Below are 19,323 nucleotides of genomic sequence, written 5' to 3'. Positions count from 1 at the left end.
CGTCTTACACAGCTGTCTAGTGGCTCAGTGCCTGGGATGGTGACTGCGTAACCAGAGGGGATGGCACAACGCTCTCTTCCATTCTGATGGCTTGCAAGATCCAGGTTGATGTGCCCCAAACAAATCGGCATTTAGCCTGTGCTAACCAGGTGCTGCCAGCGTGTCACGTATATGAGTACGAAACCTGAAGTTAGGGATGTACTTACTAGTCATTTGTATCTACCTGCTCTTCTGCCTTTTTTTTTAAACAATCTCAACATTTGCTAAAGGAGTAAAGCTATCAAACGTAGATGTAACCACATATCCCTCTCCGATTTGATAAACTCATTTTTATTCAGCAACAGAAAAGGCCTCACTTCTGGGCTGAAACAACTCAAAAATTGTTTGGAAAATGAACATGCACAATACATACCTTACAATTTATTATAGCTATTTTTGCAGACCACAGACTCATTCACAATTTACAATCAGCACTATTTTTCAACCAGCCAAAGCAACTATGTCATACAGGTCCACATTCAGTATCAAGAAGTAAAATCTTTAGAATTATGATGGTTAATAAAAGCTCCTGTAGCTCTTTACATGTCCAAAACCCTGCACAAGTTTTAATGGGATAATCCTATGAAAACAAACTATCACCTGAAAGTTATGTTTACTAGGGCTTATCTGGCATGCAATCTGTCCCATATTAGTAAAGTTCAAATACCCTCCTCCAGGGCATAATGAATTTGGAGGTTTGTTGGGATTTGTTAATATATTTGCTATCTCACCAGGATAAAGGCAGGAAATAATTCTATGATATTTACTTATCTCTGTTGTTAACCTTAGTTACCTCTATTAGACTAGCAATTATACCACTACAAAACCATAATCGCTAGTCACAGCAAAAAGACAGTTCATCACAAGACTGAATTGATGCTCATTTTAACAATGACACATGAACAATTAATTACTGCCACTTCCTTAAATCAGTGGTTTTCACCCTGTGGTTTGCAGATGCCTTTGGTCTATGGACTACTTCTCAGAGACCACAAAGGGTAATTAAGGCAAGTCTTGGCTTACTGTCAGTTGGCTTAAATTTGCTATACAGGAAAATGTACCTTCAATGGAAAATTTTATGGGGTCCCAGAAAAAAAATGCTGGAAAGTCACTGCCATTGATCTTTTCTTACGCAGCAGAAACAGACCTTGGAATTTTTACAATAGTTTTGACCTCTCAACTGCTGCAGGTGAAGAGTTTTCCCAACAAAACTGAAAGTCTGAAACAATCAGGAATTCCAGAGTAATGTGATTTCTGGTGGAACATTCACCTTTGTAGGTAGGGTCTGGCAGATTCATTAGCTTTTCTCAATTCCTCTGTTCTGGCAGTGTTTGTGGCTGTTAATAGAAGCCTACTGAATACTTCTACGCAATAAAATAGATTTCATCCAAGAAAACACGTAACTGACAGCATAAGTCTCAGAGTACCCTCTTTTGCCCTGTTGCACATTACTTATTCTCAGTGATAAATTCCAGATTTTTCTTGGAAAAATCAAAATTCTTTACGTAGACTACTACAAAACAACCATCCACTGTCATCTAAAAGGAATTTCTGGTCTCTCTTGAAATTTCTGAAAACATGCAACCAATTCTTTCCCACCTTATTCCATCAAAACAAACCAACCCCACATACTCTGCAAGAAAAAAAAAAAAATCTACCAAGCCATATTTACATATGTTTTCTTGTATGTCTAACCAATTACGGAAAAAGGGTAAGTATATTGAGTACTTCACCTTAGTTTAAGAGCAAGACACAGGAAATGTCATATCTAAGAGAAAATACTACTTTCAAATCCTCAGAAATATAGTATCTTTGTCAATTTTTTGGCAATGCACTTTGTTAGCACATCGGCCTTCAGAACAATCTTCCCTTTCCCTGTCATTTCATGGAATGCCAAATAATCATACTGGACATAGATAAACAAATTGGTATCTTCATGTAAACAAAAAATAAACAATATTGAAAATCCAGAGTCCATTTATTTGTGTCATGGAAAGACTGGTAAGACCTATATCAGAGCCCCTCAGTCTTTTGCACATTGGGACCCCATAAAACAACAGAAGAGAGGTTCATGTCTCCTTTTCCACAAAGAGAGTGGTTACATTATTTTTCAAGACATTTAAAAGAGAAAAGACTTTTGCGTTAAATTCAACTTTTCCCGGAAAGCTGGATTTCATCCCTGCTACAGGACTGCCATCTAATTCTAAGTTAACTATACCAACCTTTTTACAAGTACTCATTAGTCAATCTATATTTTTGGGGGTATCTAATTTGATGCAAAGGTTTCTCAATCTGTGATTAGTTCTGTGATTATTTTCACCATATTTCATGGTCAAGGTAAGATTTGTTGAGGTTTCAGCTGCAATACTGACCTAAGCGGTTTCTGCCCTGTCACACTATTTCCAGCCACTCATTCTTGATACCCAGTTATACAAACACAACTATTTGTTGGGCCGAATGGCAAAGCAAATGAGAACTGACCCAAATTAAAACCAACATTTTGTCTTTTCTTTCAGAATTTACAGAATGCTTAATACTCTGAAAAAACGTCGCCTCCTAGTACTTTCAAAATAGAGAACCATAATTAGTAGGGATGATAGATCATCACCTTTAGCCTCCTCTGCACTGATAAAATAGAAATAATACAATTTCCTCATCACGTGAAGGTCATGTAAAGGTAAACTAATTAATGTTTGTGGATGATTCAGATACTACAGAGTGAATATTAAAGAAAAGGCCATGTAGGATGCTGTTTTCAGAACAGGGTTCAAACTGTGTGCAATAAATAGGGTTTGAAGCAATATAAATGTAACAGTATGGAGAAAAAAAAACACTGAGTAACTTATTACGAGCCCTGTTCATCTTGTACACTGAATACAGCCAGCAGAAAAATAACAGCATGTGATCATTTAGTTAGAGGCTACGTGTTAAGGCATAAGCTAAAGGGAAATGTATCCATTTTTTTGTTTTCCAAGTACTTTAAGTCCATGAACCTATTCCATACACCCTACAAAGAGAGAAAAAAGGACCACTTTAGTTGTACAACATAGTGTATGAATATGTCTCTATGCAATCTGCAGTTGATTTCTAAACTCATTAAAAAACACAAAGCAGTAGGTGGTGTAGAATCATAGTTCTGAAAGAATTCACAACCAAAATACACTTTCTTAATGTCTTCCTATTGCTGGCTTTGTGGAAAGGCCCTTCAGCTACCAAAGCAAACAACTGAATGATGTGAATTCAGACATGTAATGACTGTAAGGTCAGCACATGACCGCTAAGCATTCATGACCCCAAATTAAGAGGTATTACCCTCTATCTACTAATCCTTGGGTCACAAATGTACAGCCTACTCCAAGAACATTAAAAATTCCTGAAATTTGCTTACACCCCACTGCTTGAAAGATAGAAGGCTAACATGCATGAAGTGATCAGATAAGTGAAAGGGGCAGTTCTGTTCTCAAACACCGTATTAAAAAGGCCATGTCTTTCAGTCACCTTTTCTGTTAATGAAGTCCACTATGATTTTATATTGAAGTATTATAGAAATACAACCATCTTCTGAAAATAAGAATTTTAATTTCACAGATCCTAACATTTCAAATCCAAAATAGAATTTTAAAGGACAATGAAAGAAGAGGCTACATTCATCTTAGTAGTAAATGCATTCAGAAGGTATTACCAGTATAATCACACCACATGGGATCCACAAATTAAGTTCTACATTTTGGCAGGGTGGCTTTAGTTTTTAAACTATGTAAGACTGTATGTTCATCACTTCTGGTGTTTTCATGTCATGTAGAACATGTAAGAGGCTGCAACAGTCATTCTGTTGGTAAGATTACATAAAGGTTTTTACTGAGAATAATATCCCAGCTTTTTATGCCATCATGACACGTTCTATGTCAGAAATTTACTTGTTAAAATTAATAGCAGCATTTAAATTTCCCGTACTTATTTGTTACAAAAATTGCACATTTTTTAAAAGAAGATACTTCAGGAATGAGTCCTTTGTGGAGACCAAGGGAGTTGTGTTAATCTTCTGGCTGACACCAGATCTCACTACAAACTTCATACCTAATACATGAACCTAAGATTTCAGGAAGATATCATTATATATTTCATTTTAGGTTCCTGAATTAGGATCTCCATGTAATCACTGGAGACTTTAAAGCTGTCTTCATTTATCAATCCCTCCCATATCCCTGTCATTTTTGTATTTACAGATAGTAACACAAAAAGCCCCAGAAGAACTGAACAGATCTGGCCACTCTATTGATTCCTCAGTGTAGCTTCTCATTAGTTTCTTGTGAAATTTTCTGCTTCTCTGCCTGTATCACAGCTTTCTGTAACTAAGCTCCTCTTTCACTATTCATGTGCCGCCAGCTTCTATAGCCTCTTTCCAGAAAGCGATCTTTGGACTTGAAAACCCCGATATGTAGTATTTCATTGCAGTTCATAACTGGCCCCTGGCAAACATAAATTCTGGAGATTACTTTAGTTGGTTTTTTTCCTTACTTACTCTCTCACTTCTCATCCTAAACCTCATGATAAAAGGAGCAGGAAAAAGGGGAATCTTTCAGTCAAGGATGTGTGATTAAGAAAGAAGCATCCATCTCTAGGAAACCCCGTGGCTCACCTCAGGGAATACCAATGGAATACATTCCCTACCTTACTCTTGTTAGGGAAGTGAGAAAACTGACATATAACAGAGATGGCCATCTGGGAGACCACAGCAAGACCCAGCTTGCCAGGCAGTTTTATCTGATCCTCTAGCATGCCCACCCATCACCAGCTCAACCAAATTGAGGATAATGTTTATATATGCGGCAGCAGAAAGGTATATAAATCAAATAAAAATCAGCAGGATTTATAGTATTGGATATAAAATTGAGTTAACGTGACTGTGTTGATCTAGCCAGAAATAAAATTGACCCCTGAGTACATGGAATTTACTCATTTCTAGTGCGCAGCCCAGCTCACGGCAGTCTTCTACATAACCACAATATCAAAGTGGTAGCTAAAACAACACAAGTCAGCATACTACTTACACCTTGGGTACAAGGGCCTATAAATGGGTCATAATCAGATTAGATGACATGTCCCATGGGAGGAATCTCAGTGCAAAGCAAAATTTTCCATTAAGTGGTCACCCGTGGTTACAACAATAAAATAGGGACTTCTCGCTATATTTAGGAGAGAAACATCCAAACCCAAAATAATGAATCTGAATATTGCTCTCTTCTAAACTTAATTCTAAACCACTAATGCACACAGGGCAAACTGCAACTGGGACAGAGTTCAATAAACACACGTAAAGCCAGAGAGGAACACAGTCTGCTAAAAATCTGAGAATGGCTTGGATCTGTCCACACTAGCAGTAAAACTAGGCTTAAAAAAGCTCTGGATGTGAGCTATGTTTGTATGCAGCTCTGGAATGGATTTTAATCATAGCTTAATTCTGCTGTATACACAGCTCAAGGGTGTGCCTGCAGGATGTGCTTGTATCAGTCTGAAAGGAGAATATTGACAGTGCAGACATCCAAGTCCACTGCAGTATGGCTGGTTCATGTGCTTTTAGTATCTTCAAGAAAGGTTTAATAAATTAACTGACTATAAATAAAATAGCTCTATCAGAATATGCAGCAAAATTTAATTCTTAGTTTATTCATATTAATTTAGGCAAAATATATTAAAAACCTATTATTAAAAAAGTTATTCTGCGACTTATTATGAAAGCAGAGAACACTCCAGCAACTCTTGGAGCATGCTCTCACCATCTTCCATTCCTAATCCTCATTACAAAGCTCTTATTCTGCCTCAGAAAGCAGATGGCAAGAGATAATGTCAGTTACAATTAGGAGGCTTCACTGCCCTTAAAGACTCTTCTGCTATACAGTTCTAATATTTTTTTCAGAGATTTTTAGAAACAGGATACTTTGCACTATTTTCTTGTAGGTATACTGTTTGGAACATCCCCAAAACAATTACACAAGTTTTGTTTTGTTGTTGGTTTTTTTTCCTTTAAACAATGGAAAATTTTGTATTTTTTATTAATTAAAAAAACAGACATTATAAATGAAACATCCAACATTACTTTCATTCTACACATCGCAAAATGAAAACCACTTGAGTTTCCTAATATTTTTAATCAACTTCCTCTAAACTACTTGCATGCTGCTGAACCTTTCATGTTTTTATAAGCCCAGTTCAACTCTCACTAACAACTAACTTGGATCAGGTCCAAAATTTCTTCTTAAACTGTGGCTTAGAGAAATCCTACCCATTTGGACATATTTTTAATCAACTTCCTCTAAATTTCTTGCATGCTGCTGAACCTTTCATGTTTTTATAAGCCCAGTTCAACTCTCACTAACAACTAACTTGGATCAGGTCCAAAATTTCTTCTTAAACTGTGGCTTAGAGAAATCCTACCCATTTGGACAAGGACAAATACAAAGAACCTTACAAGAGTATATATTATGTCACTTTATCTATGCAGAATTTTGTCCACTTATGACCTATTTGAATGATAATTATGTTTTTGCTATTATTAATATCTTTAATCTCGCTTTACAAGCTGTTGCTTTTTATTAACAACACTAGTCTACTAAATAAAATCCAAAGAGGAAATAAAACTTCAGAATGAAAAGGAAAAAAAAATGCTGAGGATAAATAGATTTCATATAATTAATATGTTGGAGATGCATTTTGAAACTTTAAGATGGAGAAAAGAAAATTACTTCCCAAAAGAAATAAGCCAGGCTAGCTTGGTTCTAGAGCCTTCTTTGAGTTACCTAAACCTTATCTTTCTATAGACAAACCGTCCAATATCCTCCTACAAAGCAGCTACATTAATGGCAGATATACCTGCCCTCTGTTGCTCATTAAAGCTCCCCTCTGCCAAAAGCTACTGTGCCTCAGATCTGCTACAGACACTAGCAAATGAGGACTCCCTAACATACTTCAGTCAAACTGAACCAAGCTAGACAGCTAAAACATTTTTTAACTAGTTAAACTAACGTGGAAAGGGTCAGGTATGCACAAGCATGAGAAATTCTAGCTCTGGTGTTTTTACTAAGAGTCCTCTACTTCAGAGGGAACTTTCATGCTTCAAAAGCAGAACAATTATGTTGGTTTAAATTGCAGAGTATACGGTATTTGTAGCTATTAGAGAATGAAATAAGGAAATTAAAACTGGTCTTTTATTGGATTTGACTATATTGGATTGGATATATTATATATACACGAATATATATTACGAATTATATATATATACGAATATATATTATATTGGATTTGACTATATACCTCACAAATTTTACTAATGCAGTTCAACAGATCTGCAAGTAAGTACTTAAAGAGGTACCTTGCAGCTAGCATGTGCACCCTTTTTACTAATAAAGATAGAGAGTAAAAATTACAACTCAAGAGATTTGGGTTTGCTTGAATTGCTTCAAAAAGAGAAACTGGAAAAAGAATTCACAGTCCTTGATTATTTAAGGGTGGACCAACCATCTGACCGAAGGAACTGACTGCCCAGTACATTTATTACTTGGGTGAGCATGACCTTGATTGTCAAAAGCCTGCATTTCTTTCGCTAAATACATTCACCTACTTGACTGATGGGCTATAGTTTGGCCTCTCCTTAAACCAAAAGGGCTACACCTGAACTTCCAATTAAAGGGTAACAACTGGCAGATGTGAGGGAACATCTAGCAGGAGGTTGATGCTGAGCAGATGGGCTAGGGTGCAGCAACCTTTTCCATCAGTTTCCACCCACTGCTTTTGCAAAAGCGCATAATCATCATGAGCCTGACACTACACTTCCTCAAGCAGCAGTATGATACTCCCTGCAGAGCGCTGTGCTGCTATAGTTAAACTAATATCAGAAACACAGCTAACTAGAGCTTGTTCAGCTCTACAAGTCCACACTGCTGACTGAGGTTTAATGAGATACCAACTTTGACAGAGAAAATAGTTTAAGAAGTTTCCACTCCTAAATGTTTGTACTTGCACTGCATTGCAGCTAACTCTGCCATTATTTGTGCCAATGCCACCACTGGTAAAGCAGTATTGTAAATCAGGTCACTAAAATAATAACTGAGGTTAGAAACAAGGCTTTTTCATACCATTTCAGTGATCTAGTTTAAAGTACAGCCTCACAAACATTTGTTCCTGAACAAAGACACAGATGGGGAAATGTGGTGAGGGATAGGAAGAAGAGATGGGGGACTTACCTTAGCTACATCCCTGCAAGTCCCCTATGTTTTGGAACTATGTCTTCAGCTTTTCCTTTCTATAAAGCCAGAAAATCTGTTGTACAGGACTAAAGCATCATTAATTTGATATGGTCAAGAAGAAGATACTTCCATTTATTAGAGCAAAAAGAGGTGGGGTACTGTTTCTCTCATGAAACTCTCAGCTATTCCTCTAGAGCTTGTCTTAACCACTGAATGTAAGATCTTGTATTTCATATTACATGTTTTGTACTGCCTAGCAAACTAGATATCTTTTTATTTGTATAAACGTCCACAGTCCCTTTCTGGCTCCTGTTGTTATTCTTAATGTTCCTGAGTCTAATTACACACTCTTTGAAAAATATTACCTTGTAGCAAATTTTAATTTTTCATTTCATGAACAACTTTTACATCCTTATGTTATGAAATAGAGAATGTCATTTCCTGATGCATCTTCTCAGTACCATTCATTATATTGCATGCTTTTATTATGCTATTTCTTATTCTCCTCTCTCCCAGGAAGAAGAAACTCTTTCCCCATACGAGACTTTTTCCTACCTCCGTATCACTGTCATAAGCTTTCTCTGTACCCCAGATGGTTTTAGCAGCATTACTGTTCCTCATCCCAGGCTTTCAAAAAGTGGAGTCTTGCCAGGGAAAAGCACTGAAAGCAAAGCCTCAGCTGACTTTTTTTGTATCCTTCCATGTAGGGCACAGATGGCCATGTTTTCTCAACCACTCCCCTACTTCAGCTGAAGACCACAAATTCTCAGTTTATTTCTCCACAGCTCCACATATGCAAATGTTATCAAAACCTCACTTTCTTTTCCAACACTTAGGATGGAAACTTCTCTACATTCTGACTATATTACAAATACTGTATTTAGAACAAACTACCCATCAAATTCAAATTTAGCAGCATATTTTCACATATGATCTATAAATAAACTTTAGACAACACTGAAACAAATCCAACACCGCCATATCCTACCAGGTCTCTCACCAATACATTCTGTTGTATGGAAGTCCTGACCGTCATTAGTTCACCTTACAGGAGGAACAAGTTGCAATATTTCTTTGCAAAGCAACTTCCAATCACAGACTGTAGCTCTTAGTAAATCGAGTAAGAAACTGCCATCGCTTTCAAACTTTTTTTCTCCCTTACCTATGCTGAGCTTGTGATGCAATTTTCCATGTTAATCAAAATTCTTAATACATTTTCAACAGTATCCCTCAGAACACCGTTTACAGGGAGTGCCCAGGCACAGCATTCGGAGAACAGACAAACAGAAGACAGACAGATTTAGTGAACACCTGTTAAATGGGGCAATGGCTCCAGCACAATTGTTTCCCACTTCATTTCACACAGTAATAACTTTAATGTCCTCCATGGACTCGCTTTCAAACACCAGTTCTACAACATCAAACAACAAAAGAGCGGAAAGCAAATTTGTCTAGATTGCTTCCAATCAACTTTCCTGGATAAAAGCAAATTTACCTACCTTAGTTTTCCTTTATTTTTTTACACTGTATATGCTAAATTGTGTTATCACGTGGCTTTTTATAATCTTTCCCAACTGCACATCATTCTCCTCCATGTTTTACTATTTATCTTGGCTATGATAAATTCTCTTACCCTATTAGAAAACCTGCATCTCTCATCACTCTCTTGAATGTTCATAGTTTTAGTTTAGGCTTTGTTTCCTTTTGACTGTTCCACATCCATTCTGTTTTTTTTACTACTGAACCTCTTTTTTGTTTCATTTTGCTCTCATTTAAAATATTTGTGCCCTACTTTTTAGTTTTTCTCTTGCTCACCTTGTTTAGTCTCAGACTTCACTAAGATAGACGTGTTACAGATAACTGTGTAGTGTCACAATGATGCAAGTAATTTACATTATTTTTAGAATGTGATATGTTGGGTTTTTTTAAATATGAGAGAATTATGTTAGAAGTATTTAATACTTTGAATTTTTTGAATGATGAAAATTGGCAAATTTTGATCCCAGCTGCTTTATTTTTTTTTTCCAGGAAATCACTGCCCAGGAAATCACATTCCATGATTCCCTTAAGTTTTCCTTATTCAGGAAGACTGGCATCTATCAACACTTTCAGAAATTACTGAAATGCAAGCATGTTTGGACTTTTTTTAAACTTTATTTTACTCTGCTTACAGTCTTGAAGTCCAGAGTTTAGTTGTAATTTCAATAAAGTAATCTGTATGCAGAGTTTAAAGAGATGGTAGGAATCGCAAACAAGATGTAATGAAGGTATTACTATTGAAAGAATAGATTTTACAAACTGCTTTCCCCTCCTATTTACATATCTGGATTGGATATAGATGAGATCAATGCTTTTGGCTAACAAATGATGAAACACTACCTAGGTTATGGTTTTCATTGAAAAGGCAAAAAAAAAAGTTTCTTTACATCATCACATTTTTGCTTTTTACTATACATTAACTTTGTCCTACAGATGCACCTCTCCAATGTATTCCATCATGTATATTATCCAAACCCCATTGTCCAATATTAGCATCTTTTGATGTGTTATGAAACCAAAACTGCATGCTTTCAGCATTCTTAAGACAAGTTCTATTCAAAAGCATGGCTCAAGTTCACTTTTCATTACCTCCCTCATATTCTTGAATATATTTGACTTTCTTTGTATAGTAGTCTCCTTTACAAATTAAATCAATAAAAATTCTTACCTGAAAATTAGGAAAACCAATATTCCAACAGAATTGGATTTAAATAAACGTGCATTTCTGGCTGTATTTCTTAGATGGCACTTCAATAAAAATAAGTTTTTCTTATATACATAGAGTCAATTGTACACACAGAAAAATTAGTCTACTTTTGTTTATTCCCAGATTTTCAGAATCTTTTCTCATAGGCCATATATCACATTCCTTTAGAAATACTTCTTCTCTACTTTTCAAAAATGTCTTATATCTAATGATCCTTTTATTTTCCCTCTAGAATACCCACAGATTACGTTTTCACTTGCACTGATTTCACCTAAGTGCGGTTATGCTGGCATTACTAATGTTATTCCTAGACCTATCTTCATATGAGATCTGAATAAGGTGCTTAAAAATATGTAATGAAGGTCTGATTCCCCTCCCTTCCTATGCTAATAATCAGATCTGTACATGATATAATTAAATCAAAAGACTGGTTGCAATTATCCAGTATTTCTTGATTCTAGCCTGCACACAAGTATTTCTGTGTGAAAGACAATGAAGGTTCTAACTTTTAGGAGGTAACGTTAACAGTGCAAAAAATCCTGCAGTGACAAACACAGATGATGAAATTGTTACACATGTGGCTGAGTTGGTAGGAAACGAGTCTAAGTGGTACAGTAACACAATTATACCAATACCTACATGGTGCAGCCCCTGTGCTTCCCAGGACTGCCTTGTTTTCATAGATGAGGAAAAAATTACGTGTTAAACAATATCAAACTTTTAAATACACTAAGTCCAATATGCCAGCAGGCTGGACCTTTCACACCCAACTTTGCTGAAGAATAATATTCCTGACAACTTTCTGGATTAGCCTGTTAAGTTTCTGAGACTTCTATGAATGGAAATGTTTATTTTGCCTGATACAAGGAACCTTACCTCCTGCACAAACCTTTTTCCATAGTCACAGCTTGAAAGCAACATAAAATGAATGCAGCATAGTGTTTTAAGATGCATTGCAATAGTTATGTTTAAATATATACCTATTTTAAATGCATTACACACACGTGGCATAGAAATACAAGTTTTGCCAGGAAAAGCAAAGTTACAGATTACTTTCCAACCTACTTTTTTATTATTTAAATAATAAATTTATTCACTCTCAAATTTATGAGTGTTTTTTTCTAAAAATTAAGATGCTTGTAGAGTTAATAGATATCCTCCTTTCAGAGGATATTGTATAAATCTTATATTGTATATAGATTATAATTTCCAAATAAAAGCCACAAGAAATCACCAAACATCAGAAATTCAAATGGAAGTAACACTTCAATCGCATATATATTTCATGAAGAGTTTGAAAGAACTAGTATCAAAACTCTTCTCCTTTTTCACCATGATCCATCACCTCTCTTCTGGATGAACAGATATCTAACATGTCAACAGAACCATCTAGAAGATCCTGAGTTGAGTGAAGAGTTCACAGAGCTATGATTTTCCTTCTCCTCTATTCTACACTCAAATTCTGTAAACATTTCAGATAAGCTTGGATTGCCAGAAGCATCTTCATCACGCCGTGTACACAGACCAATGCAGATAGCTTTTCAAGACTACATCCCGTCCTGCTAGAACTAGAATTTCAAAGTAGGTGCTGCACAGATAACAACTCTGATGTTGCTAGTTAACCCAATTTTCATTTTAGCCTTTTTCCTGCTCTCTCATGTTCTTAATATATTTAACAAGTAAGCTATTACCAGCAATATATGACTAATAGTCTAGCAATCTATTACTAGTAATCTTAACTTGTGAGCCTTAATTCATACAGTTCATATCCACGTTATTTTCTACAGCACTTGCTGTACAACCTTTGTAAATACACAGCTGTGGAACCAGGGAAAATACCATGGAGAGATTTTTCCAAGATAATACAAAAAATCCTGTACATTCTAAGTTACAGACACTGCCTTAACTGCTGCTTCAGTATCTTTATTTGACTAATAGTAATAGTTTTAATAGATTGAAAGTAGCATAATGTTCTTGAAACCAACTTTTGTTTTTTTCATCCGTTCACTTTCCATGGATAGGGGAGAGTGAAGACTCACAAAACCTGCAGTTCTGAGTATTGTTGGTGTGTTAGTTGGCAGGGAATGTTGCTTTTTCAGTGTTTTCTGGTGTAAGGTGCAGTAGCCTGTGCTAAAAAGTAATGCACCATATTGACCGATAATGATCCTCTAATTCTCATTGTAGATCTTTCTTACCAACCGGTGGTTCTTAATACTGATTCATTTTACTCCACTAAAATTTCTGTTAGGGTGAATGGCTGGCCTACCCTTCCTCTCCATTTTACTTATCATGGCAGGATAAATTTTGTTTATAGTACCTTTATGTATTTAAGTATTTAATTTGTTTCAGAAAGCATCCTAGCTTCCAATCACTACATTTTCAATTCTTTGAAAATTGGATTTCAAAACTTTCAATCCAGCACAGTAATCTCATCACTTTTCTAATTTGTCTTGCATTTTCTCCAGCACTGAATCAAATGGATAAACCACTAATCATGAAAGGACTAACTCTGCAATAAAGCACTAAAATACTTAAATTGAGATATATTGTGGAAAGCTGTCTTGACAGACCTCAGCAACTTTATTATCATTGAAGCAATCTAATTCTCAAAAAGCTGAGGCTCATCAAAGCTGTGTGAAATTTAGTTATTATCAGTTGATTAATAGTTTTAAATTAATTCTTACCTATTCAATGACAGGACAAAATCGACCACTTTACTATTTAGAACAAACAGAACTGCCTTATTGGGATTTCTAGCTATTCCTAACTATCAGTGGGAAGTATGGCACTTTTTCTAGGGTTGCACCTGGTCTTTGTGAATGTCTACTTTGTCATGCATGGTAAGAAGGGCATTTAAAGTTTCTATCAGCTTTAATGGGGTAATTATCACTAACTCCAACAAGTGAATTTAAATTTCTAAACCAGAAAACTATTCTAAAGGAGGGCAGCTAACATAACTAAGACTGTGAAGCCAACAAAAGACCCCAGAAAAATCTAAGTTTTAAAGGGTATGTCTATTTCAGTGTCTGAAAAATGATGTATCAACTACTGCTATAGTTTTTGTTTAAGATTTCTGTATCCAAACAACATCTGAACACCTGTCTCTTTATACTCTTCCCTTCCCAGTTTACTTCCCATTTCTTTTCCCTACAGGTCTCTCAGAAGCATGGGAGAACCAAAAAATTGTTAGGTATTTTCTTTTCATTAGATATCAGATCAAGTTAGCATTCTCCCCTTTGCTCACATACTAATGCCCTAAAGATATCATAACTCCCTTTGAAATGATAAAGTAAGGATGCAATAGTATGTTGCATTTGGGATATTTCTGTTTTGTTGAGGGGAGGAATTACAATTTTGTGGGTTTTTTACTTTTATTAAGCTAATACTATAATTCTTATTACATATATATATAAAACGATGGAATTATCCAATAATACAATTATTGTCAACAGCATCTGTGTAAACTGAAAAATATTTTCAGATACCTTAGCAGTTATTCAATGGCACTAAACATAATACAGAGCTTTAGAGGTTTATAATAAGGTTTCAGAATGGTAAAAGCTCAGTCACTTTTCCATCAAACCGTAGACTTTCTCAGAGAAAAATATTCTACCTCCCTCCCACTTCGATTTGTGATATTATAAAATATTGTGCTATCACAAACTAATACAAAGTACCAACTATATGCAGAAGCAATACATGCATTTTACACTTGTATTGCTTAGAATGACATCCTGATGTTATCATTTAGCTCATCATGACATTCCATCAATCAAAACCCAGTTTTCATTATACACCATTCTGCTTTTTCTCTTAAAGCAAACACAGAAGACAAGCAATGATCTATTTCAATTAAAATACATACTTTATAGAATTAAAAATAGGTTGGAAATCAGTTTTAAATCAGCTATCAGCCTGTCAATTAATGTTCTGAACCCCTGCTATTGACCCAGTACTGTACAAGCTGTTATTATGCACTGTCCTACATATCATCTGTTCCCCATGCTGGTCTGTTCCAGAAAGACAGACAGCTGCAACAGTATATCCCTGTTCAACCTGAGGACCATCTGACTTTAATTGTAGCACACAGCTTGATGTGGGTCTGGTTATGAGAAGCCAAAGTATCACACTGTAATAATCTGGAAAAGCAGAAACCTGCCAACACAAGGCTGCAAACAGGGGCTTGGGCTGTCTGGCTGGCTGACGGGCTGCAGGAAATATGATTAATGAGCAAGGTATAATGATATCAGGAACCCGATTAGCACCACAAAAAGGTCACAGATCAAAGTAGTATGCATTTCATGAGCTCCAATCATTGTATAGGATCTGTGGACTTAAAGAGGTAAACTGGAATGCAAAGGGAAAAAATATCTATCTGCGATAGCTTACAAAATGAGCACTTGAAATACTATAATCACTATTTTGTCTGAACCAGGAAGCAGTAAGGAAATATTAACTGAATGAATCAGCTCATGCCACATTGTAGCAAACTTTTTTCGACAGTATTTGTGAGGAATTGAGCTTTAAGCATTCTTCCTAAACACACCCATTCTACTTAAAAATTAAACGATGCTGATTTGATGCTTATGGTATCCAATCCACTAAATATTAACAAGAAAAAGCAATTTAATATTTGCATGTAATTTTCTCAGTTTTATTCCACTGCAAAAATGGCAGATTACAGAGGGCATCATCCATACCAGCACTAACAGGGCCACCACCACCACGATAAGGTTAACTATGTCACACAGAAGCAGTTAACACAATTCATTGGCACAGAGGTTTAAATTTAATGATACCAGACTGACCAAAACTTGATATCTGAATTATAGCAACAGCATCAGGGACCTACAGTGTCACCAAAAGGGATGATGTCTGACACACTTTAATATACCATCACTTGGTAAATTATTTCTTACTTTCATAATTAACTTAAGACTTAAAAAAATTTCTGTTCTGTCCAATTATGTGATACTTGAAAATTGCATGTTCCCATAAAAGTTCTTTGTTTTGAAAAACTCTAATTTACAGCAACTTTTGCACATTCTTTCCACAAGCCATTTGACAAGTGGTACTGCAAGGTATACTTTCACAGCAGAAGTTATGAAGCCAAGCAGATTACTAGCAAAGTCTTTTTGATTAAAATAGTTTCAAAAGTCACGATCATTAATGAATAATTACTTGGGGAAAAAACTTTATATGAGAAAGAAACATTAATTATATTTAGATAATAAATATGATATTTCAGTTTCATAAGAAATGCTGAGTGAAATTAAGGAAATGACAAAGTAATTTTAATCTTCATTCAAATATACAAAAGTTAACATACTGCTGTTTTCAGATTACTTTTTCTTGAAATGAAAGTTTTGGATATGTAACAAGCACTTCACTCATTCTAAAGTGTTCTGAACTGCTTTTTTCAGGATTTAACAAAATAAAGATGCACTTATTGTAGATTGTACATAAAAAGAAAAAAATACATTTGGAATACGGAATGAGATCATTACTCTCTAAGAGAAGACTTTAAAGGGATTTTACATTTTGTGCCCAAGCGTTTAACAGTAATAATCGAAAAGCAGCTGCTTCCTGCTGATGAAGCACTTCATCCTGAGAATATAGCACAAGTGAGAGATACCAGAGAGAGCTGCAAGAAAGGCAGACACTAGTAGCAAAGGCTTTGGGAAATGATGGAAGGATGAGGGAAGGGTAGGTCAGAGCGTACAGAGAGGTGAGGGTGAGAAAAACCTAGCACCAAGGCTAGAAATGAAGAAAAGAAAATTAAGAGCTAAAATCTTAAAAGAGGAGGAAGCAGGAGATGGAGAGTAACTTCACAGTGGGGAAAGCCAGATTCATAATTAACAGAATGAGAACTATATTTTATGCAAAAGCTAAAATACCACAGTTGTGAGAGATCAAGGCCACAGGCTGCCTTTGACAAGTCTGCTTAAGAACACAGCTTTTCATTTCTCAGGTTATCCTGAATCACCAATGCACGCCAAGCTCAAAAAGGTGTCAGGCTACCTCCCTAACCTATTACGTATCAGCACAACTGTAAGATCAAAAGTTGTGTCTGAATATGGCTTGCCAAGTAGTCCTGCTAAATGTTAGTGTATTTCATACCTCTTTTAAATAAAATTTGCACATGCTTCTATATGAAGCAAAACACTAAATTCACCTAACATAATTTGTGATTACTATGGTGCACCCTACAACTGCCTGCAGAAATCTAGGCCAAATAACATTTATGAAGGCCATGGTATCATGTCACCAGCAAAAGTGCAGTGTAAAGCATTCTGATAACTTATAATTCGCAGATTTCTTCTGATGTGACTGTTCTGCAACTTTATGAGGTCTGATATTCTGCCAACAACAGAACTTTTTCAATTCCCATTTTCTAACTTAGGAATATCAGGATGTTATCAAGTCTAAGCCTGGTATCTGAAAAGTTTTTGAGAATTTCCATGCCTTAATTCAGTATTTCCCAGTTAACTGACTACCACATGAAAACTGCAGCCTCATTTTTCAAGATTCATTAAAAAAACCTTCTCTAATTTATTTATTTTAGAGTGCCACTGATGCAGAATCCTTTCATTTTGAGAAGAGCCTAATGTAATAGCTTTGAGAATGTGCTGAAACACCAACAATGATAATGTAACAGCTATTCTGTAATTCATTACACTGCCTGGAGGGCACAGGGAAGACAGGCAGTGCTAACAACAGGATTTTCCAAAACAGGGAAGAGAAGAGTAATACAGGTTTGTGGAATGAAGCAGGCAAAGGAGAAATCAGTTCTATTTTCTTGTAAAAACTGCTCTGAAAAATCTCAATTTAATGGAAGAAACGGTAGAGGTGGCAGAAGATTTAAAATGCAACCTTCTTTCCTGAGGCGTTCACTGATCTTTGGAGTTAAATGGATACTAAAATTAAAACCCCTAAAATTACATTTAAGTAATCAGAGTGACAAATCTTTCTATGATTAAACAAGGTTTTTCAAGTCTTTTGTAAAGTGATGATTTTATTAGCTCTTTAGAACCACAAGAGCTGACATACAAATGGGATTCTCCTGCATATTTAGGCCACACTCAAACTTTTTTGAGCAATTCTAAAGAATGAGCAATACTATATGCCTTTTTTCTTCCTAAACTTGTAAATCTAACATTTCTTCAGATTATATCAGCCATAGTCCTATATAAATTATAAATAGCTATATATTGCAAGCAAAGATCCAAACTATTTCAGAAGAATCTTGCAAGACAAATGTTACTTGACAGACAACAGAAGATAGCCATCTTACCAGTCTGTTTATGCGAACAAATTCTTCTGGGGTTTTGGCCCATGGTGGAAGTTCAACATCAGACACAACTGTTCCATCATCCATCACTCCCAGATTGTAATTATTGCTGTTGACAAATATCTCTGGGAGGTAATAGAATTCAGGAATCAATTCCTGTATATAAATGAAAAACAATGCCGTGTTATAAATTCTGTCAGAGGATGCACTTTCTCATGTTAAAAAAATAATTATTAGAATGGCATTAGGCAAAGAGAATATACAAAATCCTCCCACAGACATCCCCCCTCCCCCTAGAAGGGGGAAATCCCCTCTTTCATACTTTCTAAAATTTAAACCTTTAGATATGATAAATCCTCATCATGCTTTTAACACGACAAAGAACTAACACACAACAGGCTATAAAACAAAAAAGTCAGCACATTGGTTTTGATTGCATATTATGTACAGAAAAACTTATAAAACTAAAGTAATGAACATCACATGGTACAAATAATATTTAGTGGAAAGCAACAGACAACCAAGGATGTTAAGAAGTTGGGGAAAACTGCTTCTTTCAAATTTTAATACAATCCACATTTTAAAGTGCTAATGCACAAATGGCAGTCTATAGTTTGGGTGAAAGTAGCGCCATTTATATTAATTACAAAGGTGTAAAACCCAGTTATATCCTTATTCTCTCTAACATAAAGGGTCTAGGAATGTCCTGGTTTCGGCAGGGACAGAGTTAATTTCCTTCCTAGTAGCCAGTACAATGCTGTGGTTTGGATTTAGGGTGAGAACAAAGTTGATAACGCACCGATGTTTTAGTTGTTGCTAAGTAGTGCTTACACTAGCCAAGGACTTCTCAGTTTTCCATGCTCTACCGACTGAGAAGGCTGGAGGTGCACAAGAAGCTGGGAGGGGGCACAGCCAGGACAGCTGACCCAAACTGGCCAAAGGGACATTCCATACCACGTGACGTCATGCTCAGTACATAAACTGGGGAAAGCTGGCCGGGGGGG

The 19,323-nt window shown here is 35.9% G+C and overlaps 1 protein-coding gene across 1 annotated transcript in view; it reads right to left on the bottom strand.

Annotated features, from left to right (window-relative positions):
• Window positions 1–19,323, bottom strand: part of LRBA (LPS responsive beige-like anchor protein) — a 423,640-nt gene that overhangs the window by 80,315 nt on the left and 324,002 nt on the right. The window contains exon 46 of the mRNA XM_009280244.2: window positions 18,323–18,475. Within this exon, the coding sequence (XP_009278519.1) occupies window positions 18,323–18,475 (153 nt within the window). The remainder of the gene's footprint in view (window positions 1–18,322; window positions 18,476–19,323) is intronic.

Source organism: Aptenodytes forsteri, unplaced genomic scaffold (assembly GCF_000699145.1).
Source record: "Aptenodytes forsteri isolate BGI_AS27 unplaced genomic scaffold, ASM69914v1 Scaffold227, whole genome shotgun sequence".
Taxonomy (NCBI): domain Eukaryota; kingdom Metazoa; phylum Chordata; class Aves; order Sphenisciformes; family Spheniscidae; genus Aptenodytes; species Aptenodytes forsteri.
The sequence above is the reverse complement of the archived record's forward strand: the minus strand, read 5'-3'. Positions and strand labels throughout refer to the sequence as shown.